This window comes from Terrapene carolina, unplaced genomic scaffold (genome assembly GCF_002925995.2).
Source record: "Terrapene carolina triunguis isolate 2854851 unplaced genomic scaffold, T_m_triunguis-2.0 Scaffold95, whole genome shotgun sequence".
Taxonomy (NCBI): domain Eukaryota; kingdom Metazoa; phylum Chordata; order Testudines; family Emydidae; genus Terrapene; species Terrapene triunguis.
The window spans coordinates 10419259-10438558 of NW_020664446.1; the positions used below are offsets into that span (position 1 = coordinate 10419259).

The following is a 19300-nucleotide window of genomic DNA, read 5'->3' on the forward strand; positions in this document are numbered from 1 at the left end:
TCATCCATAGAGCCAGTTATCTCATCATAGAAGGCAATTAGGTTAGTCAGGCATGACTTGCCCTTGGTGAATCCATGCTGACTGTTCCTGATCACTTTCCTCTCCTCTAAGTGCTTCAGAATTGATTCCTTGAGGACCTGCTCCATGATTTTTCCTTGACTTCTTGTTGCTAACATACCTGACGAAACCCTTACTTAATCTGGAGCAAGGGAGATTTTGGTTAGATCAGTGGTTTTCAACCTTTTTCATTTGTGGACCCATAAAAAAAATTGAATGGAGGTGTGGACCCTTTCGGGAAATCTTAAACATAGTCTGCAGAGCTCCAGGGGACTCCAGGTGTTCCCAGGGAGGTTGTGGGATTGCCATCACTGGAGGTTTTTAAGAACAGATTGGACATACACCTGTCAGGAATGGTCTAGGTTTACTTGATCCTGCCTCTGAGCAGAGGGTTAGATTTGATGACTTACTGGGTCCCTTCGAGACCTGTATTTCTATGATTCTACGATACTTGAGCATTAAGAGGTTGTCTTTCTGAAACACAAGAGATTGCATGTAGCTTAGCACTCCAGTTATGTATGCATCTTCTTTCCCTTGACTGTAACTTGGCTGTATAGTACACAAATTTCATGTTTAATAAAGTTGCATTTCAGAATGTGCTAAAGTAATTTTCTCATATTTATTAGAAAATAGTATTTGTGTGGCTGATAGGCTTAGTTTTGTTTGCTCTAAACACTTTTTGTTTACCTCAGGTCTTTAGAATCCAAACAGTATTACAGTTCACATAAAATGCTGAAAAAAAGCAAGCCTAAACAATTTGTTTGCGTAATTCTGTGCAGCTAAGGGGGAGACTGCCATTAATGGAACCGTAGGCCTCTGTGAAGTCTCTCTCTCTCTCTGATAGCTTTCAGAAATCATTGTTCGCAGATAATAAATTAACTTTTTATTCAGAAGGTATTATCCTCTCTGAGAACAAATTGGTTAACATTGGATAAGAATTTCTGTTGCACAGTAAATGTCATAAAGGAATGACCTGCTGATCGTGACATTTTGAAATGAAAAGGATAACCTTGGACCTAATTGTAAATTTATGTGTTTTATGACAACATCATCATGGTCAAAAAAATCTGGTTATTTGACATTACTAGCACAGAGGACACTAGTGGATTTTTTTTTTTTAAAATGGCTATTTGAGGGAACTGCAATCATTACCTACTCTTTGCCTGGAAAAAAATGGAAGGACACTAATATGATACTTGGTAATCTATTATACCAATAAATATTCTAAAAGCAGTTGTTGAACTGTTCGGTAAGGAATCCCAAATCCTCTTTATGTGACTCTACTCCAGCACTAACCAACATGTGGACTGAGAAGCCTTGGTTTTATCTACGCATCTTTGTTACTTACCACTATGGTGCCTACATGATGTTAGGAGTAAGGCTCACTCATTTTGGATAGACTCTGGATTAACTTCCAGTGTCAAGCATATTTTTGATCTATGGGTGAAGCTAAATGATCGAATGAGGAAGGATCATGATCTAACGAGGTAAGTAGATATGTAAAAAGATGCTCCTTTTAAACGTGCTGTGGGAGTATTTATTTGTAATTGTTTTTTTATTATGTTCAAATGCCAGATTCCACTTGTATGGACTAATTCTGCTAGTTATTATATCACCAGGTTGGTTTTATTAAGTATTAATACTACCATATGTGTACCTGCATAGGGTGCTGTCTGTCAGCTGAGTTTTCATCAGGGATAAGTAGGCACTTTCCATGGCATATGCTACCAAGTAGTTTAATTTGCTTTAATAGCACCAGTATTTATCAAGTGCGTGTACTTAGTAGCAACCTGCTAAACATTCATGATTCTTTGAATATTGGGGTGCTTCCTTTCTTAAGCTGCATTGACTAGAGGGGAACAGGTCTGCTGTTACCTGCAGGAGAAGGCAGCTGGTACACAGTACAAAGACAGACACAAAACAGAGCATATTATTGGATACCTATCATGTGCATGTATGTGATTGTCATGAATTACTGTATTAGAAATCTTTTTTTTTTTTTAAGTAGGAAAATTGGGTAAAATGTGTAACACTTGCTCCTGGTTGAGATAAAGCATTTTTGATACCAGTTGTATTTTTATTCTGTTTCAGGGGTTCTCAACCCATTTATCATTGTGGGCTGTATATGCAGCTCTCTGTGTGTTATGTGGGCTGCATCCACACAATATATATACTACCTGTACGGCCGTGAGGATGTCACATGGGCTGCAGCTGTGAGGTGATAGGGCCTCAAGTGGCCCGCGGGTTGAGAACCACGGATTTATTTGCTTGTGGCATCCAATTCCTTCCCTAGTAAATCTGATATTTTGTTTGGGGCGGGAGTGGGGCGGACTCCTCTATGCATAGTAAATTCTGAGATAATCTGTCTTCATAGAGGAGGCTATGTATACTGGCTATGTATACTGGTCCTATAGCACACTTCAATAATTTGCCCATTCTTTGTTCTTTTGCAGTTGACTATAAAGATATTCTAAAAAATAATAACTAAAGGACACATCACTTTTGAAAGGCTAAGATATGTACTAGAAATGGGCAGGAGTGTTGTGCTTGCTGTGGTCTATTCCTAAGCTTTGTTCTTAGCCAGTGGGGGCGTGGGTAGGTTATGTTGAAACATATGTGAATCAAGAGATCTAGCTATATTTTCCAATTGTCTAAATTTATAATCTGTTCCTTATTATGAAATAAGAGTAGACCATAATACTGCTGTGGTGGGAATGATTCTGTACAGCTGTCCCCACCATTGCATTGTAAGAACTGAAAGAATACATCTCCCAGGATTACATGTTACATACTTTTCCTTTAGCTTCCATTGCATTATGATTGAACAAGTATCGGTAATAGTAGGGCAAAAGATACTTTTTAAGTTTACCTTCAGTTTTCTTTTTTCATGCTTTTCAGGAAAAAATGTTGCAATCTAGCTCTACTCACCTTGATTGTATTTGAAAGACCAATATAATATTTGTAAGCATGCATGCTGAAATCTATGAATAAGCATGAAACTTGATTATATTTAATAGCTGCAGAATGAAATCTGTTTTCTCTGCTATAGTGTATATATACTGCAGTACCTCGCATGATAGTCATGAAAAGTTACCAGCCTAGGCAAAAAAAAAAAAAAAATCTCCTTATCTACCCTCATGATGACAGCAAGGAAGAAACTTTATTCTTTTTCACCGAAGCATGTAAACTTATGCACTACTTAGATATCGTTTGGGACAGCAAAACCATGTTGTTTGCATAAAGAAGGACCAATACAGACTAATCCAAAATTTTGGGCGGGATATACTGTGTGACGTTGTGCAGTCTATATGGTTTTATAAAAATTTAATAAGTGACAATAATGCAAATGGGATATGCTTTGTGCAAAAGGTCTCTTGTAAGGTATCATTACAAAGCTCATAATCTACTGAGTGTGATCATCCTATTTGTAGAAATGTACCACTCTTGTATCTAAAACTAGAAATATAAAACATAACTCTGAGGGCCTATTGTAATTATGTAAAGTGTGGGCCATTAATGATGGTTTGGAATCTTGATGACTCCCACTGTCTGCAGATGGCTGTTTACCTGTGAGTCTCCCTGTATATGTGTGTGCCAGCAAGTGAGTAATGAAGTCTTGCAGTGACATGTGATCATGTCTCCTGAACTGGAATCCATCTTTAACCTGGTGCTTTTCCAGTGAGCGGGGGTGGAAACCCAGAGGGACAAAGGGTTCCCGCCTTATGCAAAAGATATATAAAGGGGTGGAACAGAAGAGAGAGGGAGAGAAGCCATCATGAAGAATCCCCTAGTTAACACCTGAGCTGCAACAAGAGCTGTACCAGGGGAAAGAATTGTGCCCAGGCCTGGAAGATGTCCAGTCTGAGTAAAAGCTTACTAAAGCATCTCTGAGGGTGAGATTATCTGTATTCAGTTTGATTAGGCATAGATTTGCGCATTTTATTTTATTTTGCTTGTGACTTACTTTGTTCTGTCTGTTACTACTTGGAACCACTTAAATCCTACTGTCTGTATTTAATAAAATCACTTTTTATTTAGTAATTAACTCAGGGTATGTATTAATACCTGGGGGAGCAAACAACTGTGCATATCTCTCTATCAGTGTTATAGAGGGTGAACAATTTATGAGTTTGCCCTGCATAAGCTTTATGCAGGGTAAAACGGATTTATCTGGGTTTAGACCCCATTGGGAGTTGGGCATCTGAGTGCTAGAGACAAGCACATTTCTGGGAGCTGTTTTCAGGTAAACTTGCAGCTTTGGGGCAAGTGATTCAGACCCTGGGTCTGTGTTGGAGCCAGACTGGAGTGTCTCGCTCAGCAAGACAGGGTGCTGGAGTCCTGAGCTGGCAGGGAAAACTGAAGCAGGGGTAGTCTTTGCACATCAGGTGGCACCAAGGGGGTTTCTGTGATCCAACCCGTCACATACTGCTCCCCTTCTAAAACTGCTGCAAGCTCATTTAATGTGAAAACTAAAGAAAGAGAGAGCCAATAAGCAGCCCAGACAGACTCCCATAATGATGGCCATAGCTCAACTTTTCACCCTAACTGATCATATCTTTAACTCTGGCCACTCTTTGGCTATGGAGGTTTCTCAAAAGAGAGAGTAATTTAAAAACTATGCAAATCCTCACAAATTTATCCCAGAGACTCTCTCTCTTAATGGAATCAAAATCTGATTTCAGATCAACGAAGGCTGTATAAAACTTTCCCTCTTGGTGGAACAAAGTTTATAAATTGGATGAGAGAGGGCAAAATAACTGTTGGTAGAGCAGTCCTTCTTGAAATTGGCTTGTTCCTCAACAAATAAATTACAGCTCTTTCCAGTCCTCTAATCTCCACAGGAGATACTTGGTATGGATATTAAAAACCATGTCTAAAAGGCTAATAGGTTGATAATTTCTAGGGTCATTTGTCACTTTGGGGGAAAGGGGGGGCAATCCCTACATATTTTTATTAGTAAATAATTTTGCTAACACAGGGGCCCATCAAACAGTATATTCCTTATAGACTTCTGCTGGGATAAAATCCTCCCTTTTATTACATTGGTTTTATCAAAATTCTGACTTCCTTGGTGGAGACTGTGGGCCATTCTGGATAAGGACAGCAGGTGAGGTCCATCGAGGTAGACCAAACCAAAGGGTTAATAGATGGATTATCATTGTACAAGGCAGAAAAATGTCTCTCCAAAGCATGTCTGGGATAAGAGCGTCAAATTTTACGTTAATCTTGTGGTAGACCATTGCTGCCATCATCTAAAATAGAGGAGATTTTTGTTTGTGGCAGTGAATTCAAATTTCTTCCAAAGGACCTTTTGATGATGCAACTTTTTCTTATTCAGCATTTTTTATAGTCGTTTCTAAGGATAACTAATATCTTAATAGAATAAGAGGAACTATTATTTCTCAGATCCCTTGCAATAATCTGAAAATGTTTTTTATAAACTGAAGCAATCCGAGTCATGACAGATTCTCTTATCTTCTAAAGGATTAAAAAAAAAAAAAAAAAAAAAAGATTAACGGTTGAGTCATCCTGTAATTTAACAGTCTCAGTTTGTGTGTGCTTGTGATCAAAAATTAAGGTCTTCAAAACTTAACAAATCACTGGGTATGAGCTTCTCTCTGACTTGAGGCTTTATTACTACTACTACTATCTAGTGCTTCTCATTAGATCTCAAATTGCTTCTCAATCTTTAATATATTTATCCACAGCACCTCTGCAAAGTTGGCAAATGTTAGAACCCCTATTTTTACGGATAGTGTCTCTGAATTAATTCCCTAAGTGACTTGCCAATGGTGATATAAGAAGTCTTTTGGTGGAGTAGGAAACTGAACTTGGGTCTTCCAAGTCATAGGCTTGTGTCCTAATCACTGTACCAAATAACAGATTCCACTTAATATATCTTGTTTACACTTTCAAAATCAGGAGTAAAACACAATCTGTCAAAATCCCTTTTGGAAAAAGTGGCTGAAGGGCAGAAATTCACCTCCAGGTGTTAACGATCACTGTCTGTAAAAGCCACTATAAAACTAGAGAAACAAGACCACCGTAAAATAGAAACTGCAATATAGTCTAACACATTGCCCCATCTAGAAGATGAGTGAAAAATGACCCTCCAGATCATTGCCATCTCTACCATTCAAAGTCTCCAACCAAAACCTATTTAAAATTACAGAAAATTTACAACCTGGAGTATTTCTTACCTTGTCCTTAGCGTGTCCGGGGGAAGTGAAGATCACACCCTGTTAAATGAGGAGGGGGAAAACTAAAAAATTCCTTATCCCCAGAACTCGGTTGGTCATAAAAATTTCCCAAAAGAACAACTTTTCCGTAAACAAGTCAATGAGAGATTCAAGCCCTACTCAGAAAGACACACTATAGAAAGGGAAGCTCGAAGGGGCATATGTATATTCAGGGCTAATGGAGTACATTTATTTGGGAAAATAATACTAGAGGCTTGAAAATAGGGATTGCATGGTGTTATTTACTAGTTATAACATTTAACTTGGAGATGAGCAGGGCAGGACCATTTGCAGGTTTACCCCTCTTTGCATGCTTAACACCCTCTTCAGAATTCAAATACAGATTCAAAGCCTGGTAAATCGGACTCATACTTAGAAACCAAGTTTCTTGGAGGAACACTAAATCAAATTGAGATAAATAGTTACTGAAATCCAAATCCTGGGAGTTACTTTTAAGGTGGAATCCCTGTCAGGCCCATCTAGTCAATCCCCTTCCCTTTCTAGGGTCTCAGTTGAAAAATTGTTATGAAAAACCACACCATTGGTTTTGTGATTAGGCCTAAATGTCCCAAGATAGTGATCTGACCAGGGCCAGCTCCAGGAACACCCTTTTTTTTTTTTTTTTTTCGTTTTGGCAGTTCAGACGGCTTTTTTTTTGTTTTTGTTTGTTTGTTTGTTTGTTTTTTGCTTTGGCAAAAATGGTAGAGCTGGCCCTGTCTTCAACTGTCCTGGATGGTGCATAGGACTTGAGTAAATGGGTCTGAGGTTGGACAGTTTTGTTTCACCTGAGTAACAGGTTATAGTCCAACAGGATTTGCTTGGTGGCCTGGTCACTCTTTTTTTGTTTGTTTGCTTGTTTGTTAAAAGGAACAAAGATTCTTTCCAGTTGCATTTCATAGCTTTTTCCTTTTGATCTTTTAAATCTGAATATCTCTATAGTTAAGGAGAGGTTTCATATGACAGATTTTTCCTAACTGTCCACTGAAACTGGTACTATGCAAGCCATTTAAATTATAACCACTAACTTTCAGTTTTGGAAAGTTGGGCCTAAGACAAAGAATAATATAAAAGTAAAACTTGCTTTATATATTTATTTCTCTTTATTACCAGAAAACCATTTAGAGAAACTATGCCGTACAATTTCCCACTAAGTACCATATGTGTTCTGAATAGATCAGGCTGAATGACTTTTAAGTGAATATTTTATAAATCCATTGATTAAATCTGGTGCCTTTCCTGTGGCATGAGACTGAAATCTCAAACTGGAAATAGTTTTCTGTGTAAATGCTTATCTATCTCTTATAAAATTCTGCAAATAGTAGTTTGGGACTTTACCTAAATGAAAGATATTTCTCTTCCCGTGCCATATTGTCATGGCTGAGATCAGTGGAAAATGAGTAAATATTGTCCAGCGTGCCTACTGCTATTATGGAAAGGTACTATTTTTTTTCTGTTGTCTTTTTTTAAAAGTGAACTGAAAGCAGTATTTTAAAAAGTAGATAATGGATTCTTCACTGTGGCAAAATACCATTCCTAAACAGGCAGCAGCATACTAAGGAGGCTGCAGTCCAATCGGTAGAGCAAATAATTAGCAGCTACTCCATTCCTGGGTTCTAATTACATCTGATTCACTCTGACTTTGTGCAGTTTCCTTGAGTGTCAGCCCACTTAGCAAGAGGGAGGAAAAGGTAATCAGAAGACCATACTGAAAGCTAGAGGCTGTCGCTGAAATTTCATATATAAATGTGAACAAAACAAGGATGAAGATGAACATAAAATAAACGTCTCTCTCCTGTTTTTCAATTACTAGCTTGAACAGATGGAACTCGAAGTTCGAGAAATCCCCGCCCAAAGCCGAGGAATGTATAGCAGTAGAATGAGGAGCTACAAACAAGAAATGGGAAAACTTGAAGCGGATTTTGTGAGTATATTTTACATATGATAAAGGACGGCATTTAAGAAGAAACTTACCTTAGTGTAACTGTGTTTCAGAATGAAGTAATCACTTTCTTCCATTTCCCCAACTTTCTCCAATCAACTCCACATGGGCAGACTTTGGGGGAGAGAATAGTCTTAACTCATGCAAGGGTGGAAGGAGCTGTCCTCTTCCTGTCCACAAATGCAATAATATCTGCGCAGTGTTTATATGGGGAAGAACCTCCTTAATCGTTTGCTAGTCTGCAGTCCCAGTTAAACTCTGCAGACTACTTGCTCCTACCATTGTGCCCCCCACTTCTTCCGCCCCCCCCATCTCTCTCTGTCCACACTCTTCTAGCCCTGTTTCTTGGCAAGGACTCAATAGCAGACCATTGTACTTATACTGTGAGAAGTCACTTAATTTTACAGGGTATTATGAGACTAGTATGAAGTACCATGTTTATAAGTTACCAGTTATAAACTACACTTATGAAATGAATCCCAAGTTCACTTCATTACTCAATATCCATGATTTCTTTTCCTTGATGTTTGGATACTCATTGGCTGTTTTTCAAATCAGTTATCCTCAGTGGATCTTTCAGGTACCAAATGCAAACTAGCATGGTTCTCCTGTCTGTGTGCTTGTATAGCCTGCAAGCCACCGGTCCTGTTTCTTTTGACTTTGAAATAGCGAATGGATTTGTGTACACACAAAATTGCTTCTAAAAGGGCTGACTGAAGACTTCAAATCCATCTGCTATTTCTTTCTGGGTGTAAGTAGTACATGTGACATTATAGGGTAAGCAACTTAATGCTCCATTGCATCCCAGGGGTAGAGCACCAGACTGACAGAGTGCTATCTGTAGTTGGGGAGTGAACGTTACTATGTATGCTGAGAACCCCTTATGTCCCCATGGAAACTCCTTGCCCCTTTCTTACCGCCTGCCATGCTCTAAATAGCTAAGAGAAGGGAGATTAGCCATGTCACCTTCACAGGGAGAAGAAAAGGGAGGAACTGGAATTAGGTAGGAGGTGAGGGCCCAGTGAGAAGAGACTGGGATCTGTATAATGATGAAACAGGGTTGCTTGGGGGAAGAGAAGAAATGAGGGGCCTATGACTGAGCAATAGAAAATAAGTGATGGAAGAGCCTGGGATGGGGATGAGGGAATGCAAACAGCGCAGAGAGAGAAGAAAAGAGGGAATAGATCGAAGTGATGGAAAAAAAACGAGCAAGCTATTTACCAGAAAAATGGAGGAAAAGAGTAAAGGATGGAAAAGAGAATGAAAAAAGCAATAGTTATGATTAGAAGTATGTTACGAGAGCTGAATGGTTCAGTTCACTGACGCCACTGTAGCTAAGGTGACACAAGCATTTGTGTTCTAATACTTGTTTTCAGACACTGATAATTTTCACAAGTTTTTACTTACCGGGCTGAGATTCCTTCCGGCTTGCTCTTTACCCAAAGGTGAAGTTTCTGGGAAAGTTTACGTAACAGTGGTTTGGCTGTGCGTTCAAGGAGACAAGGGAGGAAAATATGGCATAAACTCTCTTGGCTTTTTGAGCTGCTCTAATAGTATAGTGACTGAGGGAAAGCAGCTGAAAATTTTCATTGAAATGGAAATGCCTTTTGAATACTCTGGTGAAAATCATCTTGACTGAGTTTGTGATCTGTTGGCTGTAAGCAAAGAGTTTACAGCCTAATAGGAGCGCTAGATGACATCTGGAAAATGTGGTTGTAAGTACATGCCTTCTGAAACAAATTCACTTTTACTGCAGCTGAGGGTAAGTTTCTCATTAGGAGCAGGATTTTCTTACAGACTCGCTTCTCGAGGTTCGCTGCTCTTCCAAAAGATGCATGCACATGTGAGCTGGCAGATTTAGACATCGTTCTTTATAAGTGGAATTGGAAACTCAACCTGGATCCCATTTACGTTGGCTACTCCTACCCTTCCTTACTGTGTGAAGGAAAGTGAAGCTGTAAGTGGGCATTTATCAATCAGCAGAATACTGGGGCTAGAGACTAGTACTTCATTTTGGGACTAAACCAGAGGTGGGCAAACTACGGCCCACGGGACCGTCCTGCCCGGCCCTTGAGCTCCAGGTTGGGGAGGCTAGCCCCGGCCCCTCCCCCGCTGTCCCTCCTCTGCCACAGCTTCAGCTCGCCACACCGCCAGCGCTCTGGGCGGCGGGGCTGCGCGCTCCTGCAGGGCAGCGCTGCAGCATGTCTGGCACCGGCCGGGCGGCACGGCTGCCAGACATGATGCTTTGAGCCGCATGGTAAGGGGTCTGGGGAGTTGGATAAGGGGCAGGGGGTCCTGGGAGGGAGTCAGGGGACAGTTGGATGGGGCGGAGGTTCTGGCGGGGGGCAGTCGGGACGGAGAACAGGAGGGGTTGGATAGGCCTGGGAGTCCCAGGAGGCCTCTCAGGGGGCGGGGGTGTGGCTAGGGGTTGGGGCAGTCAGGGGACAAGGAGCAGGGGGGGTTGGATGGGTCGGAGATTCTGAGGGGGGCAGTCGGGGTGGGAAGTGGGAGGGGTCGGATTAGGGGCAGGGGCCAGGCTGTTTGGGGAGGCACAGCCTTCCCTACCCGGCCCTCCATACAGTTTTGCAACCCTGATGTGGCGCTCAGGCCAAAAAGTTTGCCTACCCGTGGACTAAACGCAGAGGCTTAGAAGATTTTGTCTTTTTTTTTTTAAACTGAGAGGACTTTAAACCAAAGCACGAGTCTGTCTTAATCAGTTCTCTTCCATGTTTTGAAATGTAATGATTATAGCTGTGGATGGCCCTCTCTTGGCCACTTACCTATGTAATTTAAGTAGAAGAATGTGAAAGCTGATTTAAGACTAATACTGTCTCTTCAAAGTGAATTGCGTAAAGCATCTGGATCAGCACTTCTCTCAAACTTTAAAACGAATGACATAAATGGGACTGCAAGTTTAATTTTATACACATTGTAATGAAAAAAATCTATTCTGTCAAGTTTTTTGTATGCCTGACAGAGTCCTGAAGACTTACCCCAGCTCAAGCAGTTATTGAAACCAACATTTCGGCAATATTCTTAAAACTTAAGAGCAGGATGCATTAATTCTGCAGACGGTTAGATCCTTTATTTGTAAAGGAGAGGGCATTTAGGTTGAGTGATGGCAGACTGTTTCCAGATGGAAAGTCCGCTTGCATTTAGATTGTGCTGGCCAAAGTGGCGAGAGACTGGGTTGACATCTTTACCTCATTGTATGACATTGTCATATGGTCATTGGGCATCTTGATGATTGGATGATACTTCTTGTAAACATTCATAAATGTTCTACACTTGCTAAGTCTTGAAGTATATTTTGAAATTATATTAATCTTTTAACCTAGTGCAGTCACACTCTGAAAGTTGACTCTCTAAAAACGGCCTTGCAGGGTTTTGTTAATTGTGCTCATAAGCTAACTTCCAGATCAGATATGAACAGGTCACAAATAGATGGGTTTTTTTTTCTTGGTGCTAGCCTTGCTAGCTCAACCTGATCTTTAAGAATCTGACTGTTCTTTCCCACACATCACTGCTATAAAGATCATGCAGTCTGAACTAATCTTCCATACACATCTGTGCAGTTTTAAGTTCAGATTATGCCCCTAGCAATCCCTGTGCAACTTCATAGTTTTCAGTAGGATTGCCCAGGTGTAACTGATAGCTCTGTAATTGGAATAAATGGTGCCCAAGAAGGAATAGCATCTAACTCACTCACTCTTGGCTGTGTCGGCTCTGCAGGACTAATGAAATTTAAAAACAATAACTTACTTTAATGACAAAAATAAGCAGATTCCATGGGACTCTGAATAGATATGGGTGTCTTTTATTAGTCACATCTCAGTGTAAGAAATTCCAGCTATTGAGGGTCTGATTCCGATACCATGACTCTGGTTGTATAGCACCTTATTCCTAAGGGATCCCATTAATTTCAAGTAAGTTCCTTACTTGTGTAGTAGGATACTATTCCTCATGAGTGAGGACATGAGAAGCTGGCCCATAAAAGGTCAAGCTTATTAAAGTTTCGTACTAAAAATACCATCAGTAAACTCTTACATAGTAAGTAATGTAGGTAAACTTTAGTTTTAATAGCTCTTTTTAAAAAATGAAATACTCACTAGGATGTATCAGCTAGGAGTGAGCCTTTACTGCTGTTGAATCGAAAGGTAATATAAAATATCACTACTTGCTTATATTGTGGAATGTGCTTGCAGTTTATGTATGCCATGGTAAGGGCTCTATCTTGTGGCCAAATGTGGAGTTGCAAACTACTGTTTTTGCTTTGCAGAAAATCTCTTAACTAAAGCCCTGGGGCCATCTCTTAAAGGAACACTCAACTTGAAATCCACTCACTTACAAGTGGCTTCAGTTACTATACCGGCCTCTCAGTCCCTCTGCCACTGCCTATGGTTTACAGTTGCATTTGTTAAATGTTTTTTCTCTCCCTGGATGCTGTGTGAAGGACCCACCTGAATAGTGACAACAGACTATGACTGACTTTGCTATCAAATGCTCAAAAGTCTAAAAGTGAAAAAATGTTTTTTTTTCTGTCATCTTTTCGTTATAGTGATCTTAGATGGTAATACCTCAGAGAAAAATAGAGCATGCTTAATTAAAAAAACAAACACTTTTCTCTGTTTGACAATATCCCTTTAAACACTGATGTTTTATAGAACCGGATGGCACAGATAATGGGATATTGAGCTTTCTCGTCTGAATCCATCCTAAATTGATTTTGGCCACAAGTTGTACTTCAGAATTAGCACTAACTGAAAATTATTATTAATTTATTTGTATTACTATAGAGCCTAGCAGCCCCCGTCATCGCCCAGGACCCCATTGTGCTAGGTGCAGTTGCAAACAAAACAAAAAAAACCTCCTTGTCCCAAAGAGTGTACAATCGGAGACAAGAGAGAGCAGATACATACAGATAGACAGGGAAGTACAAGCAAACAATGAGATAATATTGGTCAGCATGCTAGGTTGTGGCTCATTTTCTAGCAGACAAGTATCCATGTTACAGAAATGAATACCAAATAACCATTACTCAAAACTGTGGTTAATAGATCTGTGTAAAACTGCCAGCATGCGTTCCAAAGAACTGCAGACATAGGAGCTGTTGTTTGTCTACCATTATGCCCTCAGGATTGGATTGAGACAAAACTTTAATGGACAAAACTTGGGACTATTGCCTCTAATGTTGTATCTTGTCTGTGGGTAAACAGAGCAGGGTCATGAGCTTTCATTTCAGAATGTTCCAAAGGTTAACTTAAATATTTTTTTCCTCCACCCAAGGAAGTCTGTATGTGCCTGTTATGTAATTTTTATTTTTTCTTACTGCCCACATTGCCTTCACACGTGCATTTTACAATACTGGCTGCATGTACTGTGGAGAATTTTCTCACTGGAAAACACTTTCCTTCTACTTGCAGTGCCAAAGTTGAGCTAACCACCCCAAACTGTTCTATGACTGTTGGCGCCTTCATGAAATAAATATAGCAGGTCTCCTTGCTAAATGAAAGACTCCATTCCCATTCAGCACCAAACAACATGCAGAGCTGCAAGACACCTCACTTAACTGAGAGGCACTTTAACTGGAAGTTTAGTGGACAGTATTCTACATAAAGAACACTTCTCTGTAGGAATATAAATAGTTGTAAGTGCCAGCTGTCCCAAAACTGGGTGTTTGTGTAAATAAAAAAACCCTACAACCACAGTTTACACAGATGAAGAGGGCACATAAGCTACATTTTTGTCTAGACCAATAAGCTAATTTTCTTGTGTGCGCATACCCTACTTGTACATCCCATCTTACACATTCAAAGTACTGTAGAAACATTCCAGTCCATTTGTTTCTGTGTTTTTATTGATGGTCACTGTATAATATTAAAGAATTGTATATACTGTAGCTGATTGTTCCCACAGCACCCTTCATATCTCACTTGCTGTCTTGACTTAGATTATGAGCTCTTTAGGACAGGGACTCAATTTGTATGTTTCTGTAGCGTGCCTGGTGCAATGGGGCCTTGACCCTGGTGGAGACTTCTGTACTGTAACAAAAAAATCAATAACTCCCCATAACTATTGCTGAAATAAAAACTACAATAGAACACTTTGAATATCAAAAAGGAAACTTAAATGGAAGATATGGGGAGAAGAAAGTAGTATTGTGGACAAATACATTATGCAAGGATTTTAACAGTTACAGTAGAAAAACTATTTTTGACATTCTAGCACTATTGTAGCATCGTTGCATCTCGGCCAATAGTTTGATTTTTTTTTTTTTCAAACTTGTAACTGGGGGGAAATCATTCCAATTGTAATGAATATTACAAAAACAGCTCCTATCAATAAGCTTTAAAAATACTTAGGAAGGTTGTCAGTGAGGCCATATCGAGGAGGGTTATGTCAGCTGGAGTTAGCTTTTTGTCATGTGACTTTAGTAATAAAGTACCATTTGAATCCAAAAACATTGGCCTGGACCATGGTAATAAGTACACCAGTTAAATCCTGAGTTATCAGATACTACTTTCCTGTTTCCACCCCTTCTTCTAGTCCACTCTTGTCCACCCTTACTGCCATCCATACTACTATTTGGAAATAAAAGAACACTTGCAAAACAGATTAGGTAGTGCCCGATATATGTGAGCCTAAATCCCCTTTCACTTTCTGGTTTAATTAAAATATCTAGGTTAACTCTTCTGCACCACATTGTTTCTGCTACATCATGTTTTCAATTTATTTGTAAAATAGCAAGGCAGTGTTTTCTCTTGTGTATTTACAAATTGTGTTTTGAGCAGATGTGTATAAAATGCAGCTTGGAGCTGAACCTACTTTAAAAAAAGAATTAGTCAGACTTAAGCCCCATCTACAATAGGAAATTGACTCATTGCAAACAAGTTGTTTGACATTTCCGAAATCATTTTATTCTTGTTCACACTAGTAATAGAACTGTTTTCAGCACAGGTTCAGGGGAGAATAGGTTCCCCTGAACTTGTGCCGAAAGCAGTTTTACTGTTAGTATGGACACAATGAAGCTGACCTGACAAATTTCAAACTCTCTTCTGAAACTGATTTTCTCCATTGTATGGTGGCAATTAAACCATTTTCAGGCCCTAGTTGAGAGGAGCATATTACATTAAAACATCTGTACTGGGTTCGTTTCTTACTATGAAAAGGTCTTGTTGCATGTAACCTGTCTTCAATCATTGTCAAACACACTTTCCTTGGGGAGAAGAGAAGTTTATTTAATCACTTTAAAGATGGGGACGAAACTGGACTATTGACAGGTTTTTACTTACAAAATGAGTTAGACTAAAGGTGAAAGAAGGCCAAGTGGATTTATTACTGTGTTTGTGCATGTAGGGGTCTCTCCACCCTTTGATTACCTCTGCTCATGCAAAAGGTTGAGAGTACCTCTGCTGTAGCACTGTATGCTCAACAAGTGCCCTGTGTGGAAGAAACAAAGGAATGGCTATTCTCTTTATAACCATCCTCTGCAAAAATCTCCTATAGTAGCCATGTTGCTAGTTGGGGCCAGGAGCTGTGGTGGAATCAGTTGGGTACTGCATACTCTCCAGATTACTGAAGTTGTGTGGCCTTTCCTCTCTCTCTGTACTTAGTCGTCCCCCCCAATACTCCCCCTTACAGATACACAGTCAGGAAAATTCAAGAACCTCATGAGGTTTTTTCCACACCTATGTCCTCCTTTGTGGGTCTGTGTTGTGGGAGGAGGCTGGTCATGAATTCCCATTCAGTAAATTATATCAGCTTTAATATCAATTAATTAGATATGAAACAGAGGGGTTGTGAGAAAGGGGACTGAGATGCAAAAGATTACTCTAGCGTTATCCAAGCCCCAAACTGAATTTCTAACGGGAGGCTAAGCTATAGAGTAACCTGGCTCAGTAGTAAAGCCTTAGGTACCTCTAGGGATCTGGAAAATTCAATCCTCTTTGCTTGCACCTTGAGAATTTATGGCATGGGCGTGTGAGTGAATGAGAATAATAGAGCGGCTGGATGGAATTATTTCTCCATGAAACTTACCAGTGATGATTCCTTCTTCTTAGAGAGAAGAGTGAAAAAGAAGAGTTAATATGCTTCATTGACAATTAGTCTAAGTGGTTATGATCATCTGAATTGCGATTCCTTAGGGACCAGTTCAATGAAACAACTTTTATTTTTTGGTTTATAAACTTTATGTATCATTTACAAAGATTTCTTCTGTGCTTGATCAGTAAGCTAAATCCAGTAATATGATTCCTAACAGTGGTGATGGGGAGGGTTGGGGAGGAAGGGGACAAGTAAAAGGGAAAGTAGAGAACTGGGGTTATTGCTAATCTGATTAAGGAATATTAATGCTCTCAACTAATTTCACCTTGATATGCTTGTACAGTTCTTAATAAGGCTGTTCAAAGATGTACAGAAATCTTCACCGTGCCAACATGCAGGCATCTTGTTCTGGAAGAACCATCTCTAGAGACTTCAGTTTCCATGACATTATCATTTTTCAGTCTTGGAGGGTGTCAATAACTGCAATGCCAGTGTGGTGATGGTGATAATGAGTTTAGTAAACCTGCCTCTCAGCAACTGGACTGACCCAGTTATTTCAAATAAACCTACCATCAGATAGTGACTGAGGGATCCTGATGACCTGTCTTGAATTTGAACTAGTGATCTAGAGATTAAAGGCATTGGGTCCCACGACCAGCATTGTGTCCCCTGAAACATCCAGTGCATCCCAGTTTTCTTTCATTGCACCCACAAAAAAGATACTGCATCAGAGTAGGCCTAAAATCACTCAATTTTAGCATAAATTCCCTTGCAATGCATCACTTATGCCATTTAGTGGAAAATCAGTATGATTGTAATTTGGAATCTAGTGCAGAAGCAGTGTTGATTTCTGTCACCTGTCAATCTGCTGTATTACTCAATGTATAAAGATGCCTGGATGTTGGCAATGACCAGACTTTCCTTCTCACCATCCTACATTTTTGTTTTCCCATCTGTACATAACAGTATATGTGTTAAATCTTCCTTTGCTCAGCAAAGCTTCAAATCTTTTGCTTGCTCTTGTTTGTTTTGTTCGTTCACATTGGCAGAAACAGCATCCAATCTAATTAATGTACTTCTAACCACCCACAAAGGTAACTTCATATAGAGGAAGTGTGATTCTGGTAGAGGAATGTGACTATAAAACTGACATCATGGCTTTAATATTTTATTCTCGCTCAGCGATTCCTTATCTAAGTCAAATGATACTCTTCTACCTGGCAGCTCCAAAAAGAATCAAGTTGTTTTCTTTCTGCCTCTGATATCATCACCAGTAATAAAGATTCCACAGTTAGAACTTAGCTGTCAGTTTTCATGATGCATGAGGCAGAACAGAATCTAGCTTACTCTCCCATAGTCACATGGGCTCCCTGATACTAATAAAAGTAGAAACTTTTATTTTTGTCTCTAAAATGAATACATATGACTTCAGGAAAAAGAACAGGAGTACTTGTGGCACCTTAGAGACTAACAAATTTATTTGAGCATAAGCTTTCGTGGGCTACATCCCACTTCTTCGGCTGCATAGGGACTTATGGAAACACTTAACTTCAGGAAATCCCAGGAGCTGGCAAATTGAGCAAGAAATACCATTTTTTAAGATGGTCAATTCTCTGATTATATTCACAATGTTTAAAATTCCTTAACAGGTTCTCTTATTTGTGTTTGGCTACAGAATAAGGAGAGACATGAGCTACTGATAATGTTTTGACATTAGAAGGATTAATTATAGAGCTTTTTAAACTTTTTTAGTTTGTTCAGACACTGACACTAGATGGCACTGTTTGTTTGCAAAGCAAGGTTTTTTTTGTTTTTTTTTTTCCCCCCCCCTTTCCTTTTTTCTGTTTGGTAGTAACTGAAATTACTGTTTCATGAATAAAATATTTCTGGTGGGATTTGCATTTCTATATTGGCTGAAGATACTGTGTTGTATGTTTTATTAACCAGCCCAGTGCAACTGTCAGCCTATTAAAGAGATCCAATGGACCCTGTTTAGCTAAATAAACTAAATAAGTCCAATTCGTCAAATTGTGTTCCTGGCTGTTTATTTTCCATTCTTTTGATGTACAGTTTATTTTAAGTTAAAGTTACGTAGATTTAAAAATTAATGGGGAAAATAGAATTTAGTGTTTGGAACATGGAAAGACTAATTGCCGTGGTCAAAAATAGCTTTGCTTTCAAGGTGAAGTTGCTCTTTGGCAAATGGTGAACTTTTTATTGATGACTGATTAACTGTCCCATGGCAAAAATTGTTTTGATAAATAAATGGTGTATGGCCTCTTTTATCTGCTTGTTGAAGTCTATGTGGCTTTCATTAAACAAAACTTTAAATAGGAGCATAATTTTATTGCAAAATGTGTGTGGGGGATTAGGATTGATATACTTCCCATCATATTTTAAGGAGATATATTTTCTCTGTTACTGAAATAAATATTGCATGATAGTAGTCATTTTATAAAGTAAATAATAATACTCTGACACTACAAAAATGCTGTCGGGCTAATTCTTTATATTGTATGTTGTGGTGGTGATAGCAGTATTGAAAATCTTTGTTCTTTCTACTCTACTGTTTCAGAGCTGTTTTACTTTGCTTGTTTTTACAGCAGAATTTTGCTATAGATTCCTGTAAGGTGAACGATATATTTGTGCTAAAGCTGTTAGCATATGGAGAATTATTCTATGAAGCCTCTTTAAAGATTGTTGTCAAAAAGCAAATATATTTCTAGTTTTGTTAGCATGAGAAGGGGGAGGAATGGTGGTGAGTGGTAGCTATTTTCCTTTCTGGTGATTTCCCGAACACTGTTTTTGAGATGTTCAGTATTAACTTTTGCATGTTTTCCAGGAAATTGAACTTGCACAGTATCATTATTGCATAATTTTACTTCTGTATTCTTGTGTTACCAAAAACAGAACACTGGGTTTTAATACAACAAAAACCACATTTCAGTCAAATTGCTTTTTTTAGTTTTCCAGATAAGTCCATGATATAATGGAGTAAATAGAAGCCTTTGCTAGGAACTAA

General features: G+C 39.1%; 1 protein-coding gene across 3 annotated transcripts in view; it reads left to right on the forward strand.

The window, feature by feature from the left end:
* Positions 1–19300, forward strand: part of VTI1A (vesicle transport through interaction with t-SNAREs 1A) — a 338742-nt gene that overhangs the window by 11861 nt on the left and 307581 nt on the right. For all 3 annotated transcript variants that reach the window (XM_024193518.3, XM_024193519.3, XM_029911367.1), the window contains exon 3: positions 8107–8217. In XM_024193518.3, coding sequence (XP_024049286.1) covers positions 8107–8217 — 111 coding nt within the window. The remainder of the gene's footprint in view (positions 1–8106; positions 8218–19300) is intronic.